The sequence below is a fragment of the Gavialis gangeticus genome, unplaced genomic scaffold (genome assembly GCF_001723915.1).
Source record: "Gavialis gangeticus isolate Ggan-Ray unplaced genomic scaffold, GavGan_comp1, whole genome shotgun sequence".
Classification (NCBI taxonomy): domain Eukaryota; kingdom Metazoa; phylum Chordata; order Crocodylia; family Gavialidae; genus Gavialis; species Gavialis gangeticus.
Window position 1 is genome coordinate 11507625 of NW_017729034.1, and position 9994 is coordinate 11517618.

Below are 9994 nucleotides of genomic sequence, written 5' to 3' on the forward strand. Positions count from 1 at the left end.
GGGGGGGGGGGGTCTGTTGGCAGGAAGATAGACCAAGTCTTGCTCATAAACCTGTGGGCAAGCTCCCCTTACTGCTATTAAGAATATTGAGGCTACCTTAGAGACAGAGCAAAGCACAAATGGTATGACCACCTGGGGACATCATAGCTGCCCCTGTGCTACAGAGACCCACCAATCTTTGCAGCTTTGACATTTTGGGTTCCAGAGGCAAAATTCTCTAAGTATTGGAGACAACACCCACCCTTCTTCATTACCTGCAGCAGAAAAATTGGAAGGAAAATTAGGGCCTTTATAGTAATTTCTGAGTAAGGCAAATTCTACTCCTCACAATAGAAAGGCTTAGGAACTAATTAGATCATTATAACTGAGCCTGGTGTCACTGCCTGTATCAGAAGTGGGCAAAATGCAGCCTGCAGGCTGGATCTGGCCTGCCAAGTCATTCTTTCTGGCATCCCTCTCCACCTTCCCCCATCCCCTGTGCAAGAGATACTTGCTGCAGCAGCTCCAGCTCCCAAGACAGTAGCTGGCAATGGACCACAGCAGGGGCTGAGACATATAGCAAGTTCAGTCCCTGCAGGGCTGGGGAGGGACCCATCCCCTAAAACCTTCCCTCCCCCTCCTCTCCCTGTGCCCTGGCTCCTGCTTCAGGTGCTGCACTAGGTTCCAGATGCCTTCCACTCCCCCTCCCCACCTCAACTTGTGAGTTTGCATGTGGCAACAATGGAGCAGCAATACTGGAAACAGGAACCCCCAAAAGTCGTGAGGGTTAGTACTGCAGCAGTGCTGACCAAGTGGGGACCCCGAGTGTCAGGGAGGTCCAACACCCCTAAGACTCCCACTAATTAGTTGAGGGTGATGAGACAAGTTGTTAGAGGGGTCACAACCACCTGATAGGTCATGCCTGTGCCTCATGACCTAAGGGGAAGACCTTTTGGGGCCCCAGGGGTGAGCCATGCATCATGAGGGCAGGCCCTGTAGAGGGGCAGTACTTCCCAGTCAAGGGATGGACTTTCTGATGCCAGGGATCATATGATGGGGGCAGGGGATTCTGGGACCAACATAGATTTCATAGACATTAGGGCTGGAAGGGACCTCGGAAGATCATCGAGTCCAGCCCCCTGCCCCAAGGGCAGGAAGTCAGCTGGGGTCAAAGGATCCCAGCAAGATAAGCGTCCAAATGTTTCTTGAATGAGTCCAGAGTAGGTGCTTGCACCACTTCTGGAGGGAGCCTATTCCAGGCCTTGGGGGCTTGGACAGTAAAGAAGTTTTTCCTTATGTCCAGCCTAAAATGGTCTTGGAGGAGTTTGTGACCATTGGTCCTTGTCATTCCTTGGGGTGCTCTGGTGAACAGATGTTCCCCCAGATCCTGATGCACAGCCCTGATGTAGGCTGCCACCAGGTCACCCCTGAGCCTGCCCTTTTCCCAGGCTGAAGAGCCCCGTGGCTCTCAGCCTCTCTTCATAAGGCCTACTCTCCTGCCCTCTGATCATGCGCATGGCTCTCCTCTGGACCCTCTCTAGCTTCTCCACATCCTTCTTGAATTGTGGAGCCCAGAATTGGATGCAGTAGTCCAGCTGCAGCCTCACCAAAGCCAAGTACAGCAGGAGGATGACATACTGAGATTTACTTGAGAAGCATCTATGGATGTAAGCCAGAGTTTGGTTTGCTTTACCAGCTGTGACATCGCATTGGTGGCTCATGTTCATCTTGTGGTCAATTATGACCCCCAACTCTCTTTAGCTGTTGGTGCTAGGAAGCGTAGCACTGCCAAGATTATAAGCACACTGAGGGTTTTTTTCCCAAGGTGGAGTACCTTACATTTGTCAGTATTGAAAGTCATCAGGTTTGTATCTGTCCACTTTTTCAGCCTATCCAAGTCAGCCTGGATCACCAATCTGTCCTCCGTTATGGACGCTCTACCCCAAAGTTTGGTGTCATTGGCAAACTTGGCCAGTCCACTGCTAACACTAGTATCCACATTGTTGATAAAGACGTTAAAGAAAACATGTCCAAGGACAAAGCCTTGGGGGACACCGCTGGTCACAGAGCGCCATGATGATTCACTTCTGTCGACCACCACTCTCTGAGTCCAGCCTTGGAACCAATTCTCTAGCCATTGGGCTGTGATGTAGCCGAGACCACCGTTGGCCAATTTTTCCAAGAGGAGATTGTGGGACACCAGATCAAAAGCTTTTTAAAAGTCCAGATATATGACATCAATATCTTCTCCCTTGTCCGGGTGATATGTCACCTGGTCATAGAAGGAGAAGAGATTGGTCAGGCAAGACTGACCCGCAACAAACCCGTGCTGGCTGTCCCTCAGGATGTTGCCATCATCCAGCTTGTCAAGAATGGACTCTGATGATTTTTTCCAGAATCTGACCAGGGATTGAGGTCAAACTGATTGGCCTGTAGTTCCCTGGATCTACTTTCCTCCCTTTCTTGAAGATGGGCACCACATTGTCCTTCTTCCAATCTTCAGGTACTTCACCTGAGCGCCAGGAGTTTTCGAAAATCTTTGCCAGTGGCTGAGCTATGACTCCCGCCAGCTCCTTAAGTACTCTGGGGTGCAATCTACCAGGATCCACTGACTTGAAGGTGTCCAGCCTCTCAAGGTGTTCCTTTACAAGGTCTACACCAATGCTGGGTATAAATTCACCCTCACCCTGGCTGTCCCGCATCTTGTTAGGCAGGGTAGATCCTTTGGGCTGATGAAAAACTGATGCAAAGTATCCAGTAAGCAAATCAGCTTTTTCCTGTGTGTCGGTTGTGAGTTGTCCCATTTGGTTTATCAGGGCTCCAGTGTTACCCTTGCTTTTCTTCTGACTCCCCACATATCTAAAAAAGGACTTTTCATTGTCCTTGATATGTATAGCCAGGTGGAGTTCAGTTGCAGCCTTGGCTTTCCTTGTTCGCTCCCTACAGGTATGGACCAGTGCAGAGTAATACTCCTTTGTGGTGATTCCTATCTTCCATCCTTTATGAGCCTCTCTTTTTTGGCGTAGGAGGTCCACGAGTTTCCTGCTGAGCGAAGGGGGTTGCTGTGCCTTTTTGGTACCTTTCCTCCGAGATGGGATGGACATCCCTTGTGCCTCCAGGATTGCTCCCTTAAGGAGTGACCACTCCTCTTGGACTCCTCTCCCTGCTGAGTCTTGGTCCCTTAGTGCCTTGACAACGAGCCTCCTGAGCTTATCAAAGTCAGCTTTCCTAAAGTCGAGGCCTTCTGCATTGCTGACTGACTTGCCAGTTTTGCAACAGATAGTAAAAGTAACTAGCTCGTGGTCACTGTCTCCCAGCTTTCCTGTGATCTTTAGGTTGCTCACTAGATCATCCCCTTTAGCCAGTACCAGGTCCAGCAGCGCTTTACCTCTTGTGGGTCCGTAGACTTCTTGGGTCAGGTAGAGTTCGTCCACACACGTGAGGAAGCTTTGCGACTGTTTGGATTCAGCCGAGTGCTCTTTCCACAAGATGTCTGGGTAGTTGAAGTCTCCCATGACAAGCATGCACTGAGAGCATGTAGCCTCATCCAGTTACCTGGAGAATTCCTGGTCAATCTCTTGTTCCTGGTTAGGAGGTCTATAATAGACTCCTACCATTGTGTCCCCTGTACCACGTTCCCCACGTATTTTAACCCAGAGGGTTTCTAGTCACCCTCCCTGGGTGCTAATGTTAGGTTGCAGGGATGTGTAGCTATCCTTGACATAGAGAGCTACACCCCCACCCCTTTTATCTGCACAATCTCTCCTATACACGGTATAGCCGTCTATACCTGTGGCCCAGTCATAGGTGGAGTCCCACCAGGTATCCATTATCCCTATGAGATCATAGTCTTTCTTGTTTAGTAGGAGGACCAGTTCCTCCTGTTTGTTCCCCAAGCTCCTGGCACTGGTGTACAGACACATAAGCATCCCATTGGGAGCCCTAGGCTTCCTCACATTCCCCGGAGGACGCTGTTCCAGGGCTGGGATAGGAGTCGAATCCCTTGAGTGCTCTAGCCTGTTGGTTTTGTAGATATTGCCTGGCGGGCTTGCTTTGGTGGTTGTCCACCCATTCCCCAGCGGGCTTAGTTTAAAGCCTGGTCAAGCAGGTCAGCCATTCTGGCTGAGAAAAGCTTCCTCCCTGCTGAAGTGAGGTGGAGGCCATCTCTGTACCCCTCTGTACCCCTGTACCCCTGCGTGCCTACCTCTGCCTGCAGCAGCACTGCTGACTTGGAGGCTGGGAGTGAGTGCACTTGCCTAACCTGCACTCTCATTGCCTTGTCTGCCTGCAAAAGGAAGCAGTTTGATTCAAATACAGAAGACCAGGGAGAAGTCAAAGGAATAGATTGGGACAATGGGTCTTGTAAAATGGGAGCTGGAAGGGGAAGAGAAAAACTGCTACTAGATGCTGGTTTGGGGAAATTTGGGAGTGGCTGGGCAAGGAAACTGCAACTGGGCATTGGGGAAAAAGATTGGGAGCCGTAAGAGGGAAGGTAGACTGGGGCTGGTTGGGCAGAAAATTGAACTGAGACCTGGGAGAGAGAGGAGAGGCTGGGACTGACTGGCTTAGGCCACTGGTTCTCAAAATCGTTAGACTTGAGAGTCCCCTCAGAAAATGCCAGCTCATAGCTTTCACTCAGTTTTTGAGTACAGAAAAATAATAGAGCAATTCTTCTGCTTTGAAGAACTCCAAGACTTCACAATGCATCAGAATTTTTTGACCGATGTGTCAAAAAAAATATTTGAATTCCAAGGGCTTATCATGTGTAAGTGTTGGCACACCTAGCAGTGCTAATATTATGCGGCAGCCTGCAACACCCTTGAAAGGATTTCATGGCACCCTGGTTGAGAATCACTGGCTTAGAAAGTCTTTCTGTGGGAAAATAATGTGAGATCCTCTATGACAAGACTGTCATTAGGCACATGTACAAATAAGCCAAATTAAGGTTTCATAGGGAGCCTTAATGTATCCATTTACTAACTTTTGGGTGTTTGATTTTGCAATCTTAAAAATGTTCTCATAGGAAAGTTTTGTATATACAAAATCATTTTATCCTGGTATAAAGTTTATCATTTTTTAGGACTATTAAAAGAAGAGGAATTTGAAGTTTCTATATAATGTCTAAAAGTCTAATTGTATTATCTGAATAATCAAAACCTTAAAAAGTCCGGTTCTGACTTTAGTTATGTGTATGAGATTGACATTGTTATGATTTGTAATTATCGTACACGTTGCCAAATTCTGAATTTGTATTTTGTTCATTATATGATATTTATATAAGTTATGACATAAACTGTGTACCTGGCACTAAATGTGAATGATCTACAGACAAGTACTTATTCAGTGGAAAAAAAATTAGAATGGTTTGAAATAGCGTGTAAGTTTAAAATGCTGTGATTTGTTTACTCACAAATAGGGCAAAGGCATTTCACAATTTAGGGAAGGAAGTGGAATTCGGCATGTAAATTATTCATTGTGAACTACTCATTCAGCTCTGATGTTCGCATTTAAGGTTCAGTTACAACAAATGCCAATTCCAATTTTATTTAACATTGTCTGTGTTCTCTCACACTTGAGTACTCCTTTCACAATAGCTTAAAGGATGTTTATTTAAGTTCAGATCCTTGCATTGTGAGGCAGACATTGCATTCAGTAATGTTCCTGTTACATGAAGTATGAGGTGAAGAAGGAGTTTATGCTGCATTGTGTTATATATGAGCTATTGCCGAGTAAAATAAACTTATATGATAGAAACAGAATATACCACTTGAAGAAATGGTGGCCTATTCCAAATGTCCTCAAATAATGGCAGGTAGCTATTAGCCTCATTTGCACATGTGTATCTGCTCCTGGGATATCTAACTGTAATCATTTGGAACCCCAATGAACTCTGCCCAGTATAATTATAATATTATTAATATTATATTATAATTATAATCCTTAGTTATTTTTGGGAACAAAAAAGCAGGCTGGTTTTCCAAATCATGCTCTGCATATTAGAAGTCACAACACTCACTGACACTCACTGTAAGCATTACCACTCATATCTCCATGAACTCTCTATCTGCATAGATCAAGAGACCACTCAGGGACTCAGACTCTCCAGCATACACAGCTAATATCCACAGTAATATTTGATCTAGAAATAGTGGGTCTGATTCTCTTCTTGGATTTCAGTCAAGTCAGTGGAGTTACACCAGAGAAAAAATGATGCACAGGAAGAGTCAGTCAGGCCTAACTGGCTGACACTTTGGTTGTTTGCCCCCTTTTATATGTAGAAAATATTCACTCTTTTAAGGAAACAGTGGGTGTGTCTACACATTCATTAATGTGCAGTAGCTACTGCACATTAAATATAGTACTTGCAAAAGGAAGTACTAAATAAATGTGCAGTAGGCTGCCCTACTGCGCATTAGTGCAGTTGCTTTTTTCGTGAAGGTTAATGCGCAGGAGAGTAATACTACTATGCATTAGCCTAATAGCATGGGTTTTGCCATGACACTGTAATGTGCAGTCAGTCAGTCTACTGTGCATTAAGCATCTCATGTAGATGCACTCAGTGAGTGGTTCCTATGATGTACTTGCAGAACAAATGCTGCTTTCTGTGGGAGGATTCATCTTCAGTCATTCCTAAGCATCAGCCTTTTCATCTCCCCTACATGTTAAAGGCAAGAACTGACGCTCTTCCTTGAATCTTTCTATTTTTACAACAGACCATGTGAATGGGCACTGTACAAGCCCAACCTCCCAGACTTGTGGGTCAGGAAAGCGACTCTCCAGTGCAGATGTCTCGAAGGCCAATCGCCGAGGACCCGGGAGGCCCCCATTCAGAAAAGCCCAGTCTGCAGCCTGCATGGAGATTTCTTTACCAGTCACAGCTGAAGGTGGGTGCCAGTGAGCATTCTCAATAGGTATGTGTTCGTTTCCCTTTTGCACAAGATGTGAAAGCAAAGGAGTTCCATGCCACTTAACATGGTCCCTGTCTTAGTCACTGCGCCCAACTGCTGTCTTCATTTGATTGTTTAGAATTAGAGTGATCCCTGTGTCTTAGTGTTGTTACTAACCAGCCTGCTGCTGAGTTCTGTGCTAGCTAGGATTGCGGTACACTAAACTCCTGCCTTCCTTATGTCCCTGGATGCTTTGCTCCAGGAAAGCAATTTCTTGTAGGAGCTTATGTACAATAATTCCGATAACGAGACATCAGTGGCTTAACGTTGCCTGTCCCTATTTATGAGCAGAGAGATGTAGTTAGCCATATTAGTCTGCAGTCAAGCAGAAGGCTGGCAGATTTGCATCTTGATAGACTAACTAAATTAGAGAGAGAGATAGCAGAAGCTTTCATGAGCTGGAGCTTACGTCATCAGATGGTGTGGAAGGATGTGCACAGAGCAGTGTATAGAATGAAGAGAGTGATCTGAATGCAAAAAATAGGAAGGGAGAGGAAGATGGGGAAGGAAAGCGGGGAGGAGGGCAGTGCTGGAAGAGGCATACAAGCAAAGAAGCCATAGGAACAAAGAGCTCACAAAAGCTAATCCAGGTAATGGGATAAGAATCCATAGTCCCTGTTTAGACTATAATTAACACAATCCACAATCTGTGGATGATTTCTTGTTCCATAATTTCCAGTTCAAATCAGTCTTTAAAAGTTTGCTACCTAAGAACAGCTACCCTGTGGTCAGCAATGGAGTGGCCAGGGAGGTTCAAGTGTTCTGCCACAAGCCTTTTTGTCTTTCTGGAGCTGACATCAGATCAGTTTTCATTCATTCTTTCTACCTTCCTATCTTTTGTATTCAAATTACTCTCTCCATTCTATATACTGCTCTGTGCATGTCTTTTGACAGCATCTGATGAATCTACTCTGCCTTGTGCCTGTTTATTCAGAATCAATGCCCTTTCTGTCCCCAACAATTCCCTTCCTTTTTGCCCTTGGTACCGTGGCTTGCAAGGGGATCCTTGTAAGGTAGCCCATCCACATCTACAAGAGTTCCTGCATCAAGGGGGTCTTTCCCAGCTGGACTCAGATCTTGTAAGGTCCATTTATGTGTGTTACTCCAGTCCTTTTACTCATTATATAGGAAAGAGAGAGTAAAGGTGAGGATTGCTCATATAATGTGCACTGATGCCTTTGTTTAAATACAAGCGGTAGCAAATACTTCTTTGTTGTAGAAAATACTTCTTTACATGTGTATAAAAAGGTTTCTTTATATATATATAATCTGTAGAAAACACCAAAGCTGTCTCCTACAACTGGAATGTTTCACCAATACAGGAATGCTGGTATACTATACTGAGAAAGCAGTCCCAGTACAGACATTGGCACAAAAGTGCACTGCACCAGTACAGTAAAGCCACCCTTGCCCACCAGTAATACAAGTTATACCAGAAAAAGGATAGTTTTTACCAGTACAGTGATGTCTACAGTAGAGGCTTTTGCTGGCACAACTGTGGCAGTCAGGGAACATATGTATTCACACCGCAGACCAACAGAGCCCAGCTGGCTGAAGTATTTAGCATTAACCTGTCTATAACACAAAGTCAGAGTATAGTCCTGTGATGGCCAATCTTTCTGGCATGTGGGCCATAAAATAAGCCCTACCCCTCCCCAGAGTCATATCTGACAGGATCTGCACCCTGTAGTAGCAGAAATAGAGGCAGGGATTTGAGCTTCAGCCCTGCAGAGAAGCAGGAGGCTTGCTGTGAGAGGTGTCGCTGCCTAGAGCCAGGTTAACCTTTCCCCGGTCCCGCAACCATCACTGTTTTAAATGACAAGCAAGGATCCAAAGCCCTGAATTCATCAGTGGCTGCAGGACCAGGTTGACCTGGCTCTTGGCAGTGACACCTAATACCTCCTCTCACAGCAGCATCCTACCCTACTCCATGTGGCCAGAGGCTTGAGGCCCCTGAATCCATTCTGGCTCATGTTCCCCACACAGCAGCCGCCCATAACTTTTTTGGCCTGTGTGCTGCAGGTTAGCTTCCCTTGGTATAGTCTCTGAAGAACATATAACAAATGTATGATATTGCAGTCCCCTGTTGACCATCTGCCTGACCTCTATCCCAGGAAAGATCTTGGAAAAAATCATCAAAGAGACCATTCGCAACAAACTGGCTGATGGCAACATCCTGAGGGACAGCCAGCACGGGTTTGTTGCGGGTAGGTCGTGCTTGACCAATTTCATCTCCTTCTACGACCAGGTGACCTATCACCTGGACAAGGAAAAAGAGATTGACGTCATATATCTTGATTTGAAAAAAGCCTTTGATCTGGTATCCCATGATCATCTCATAGAAAAACTGGCCAACTGCGGCCTCAGCTACATCACAGTCTAGTGGCTGGGAAATTGGGTCTAAGATCAGACCCAGAGAGTGGTAGTTCATGGAAGTTAAACATCATGGTGCGCTGTGACCAGTGGGGTCCCACAAGGCTCCGTCCTTGGGCATATACTCTTTAACATCTTCATTAATGATGTGGACATTGGAATCAGAAGCGGAGTGGCCAAGTTCACCGATGACACCAAACTTTAGGGTAAAACATCCGCACCTGAGGACAAGATGGTGATCCAGGCCAACCTTGACAGGCTCAGAAAATGGGCAGATGAAAACCTGATGACTTTCAACACCAAAAAATGCAAAGTACTACACCTTGGGAAGAAAAACCTGCAGCATGCTTATAAGCTCGGCGGTGCTACGCTTGCTAGCACCATGGCCGAAAGGGACTTGGGGGGTCATGATTGACCATAAGATGAATATGAGCCACCAATGTGATGTTGCAGCTGGTAAAGTGAGCAAAACTCTGGCTTGCATCCATAGATGCTTCTCAAGCAAAGCCCAGGATGTCATCCTCCCACTGTACTTGGCCTTGGTGAGGCCACAGCTGGAGTACTGCATACGATTCTGTGCTCCACAATTTAAAAAGGAAGCGGAGAAGCTTGAGAGGGTCCAGAGGAGAGCCACGCGCATGATCAGAGGGCAAGAAAATAGGCCTTATGATGAGAGACTGAGAGCTATGGGACCC

The 9994-nt window shown here is 46.1% G+C and overlaps 1 protein-coding gene across 3 annotated transcripts in view; it reads left to right on the top strand.

Moving 5' to 3' along the window:
• STXBP5L (syntaxin binding protein 5 like) overlaps positions 1–9994 on the top strand; it is a 448370-nt gene that overhangs the window by 407932 nt on the left and 30444 nt on the right. For all 3 annotated transcript variants that reach the window (XM_019527059.1, XM_019527060.1, XM_019527061.1), the window contains one exon: positions 6693–6863. In XM_019527059.1, the coding sequence (XP_019382604.1) occupies positions 6693–6863 (171 nt within the window). The remainder of the gene's footprint in view (positions 1–6692; positions 6864–9994) is intronic.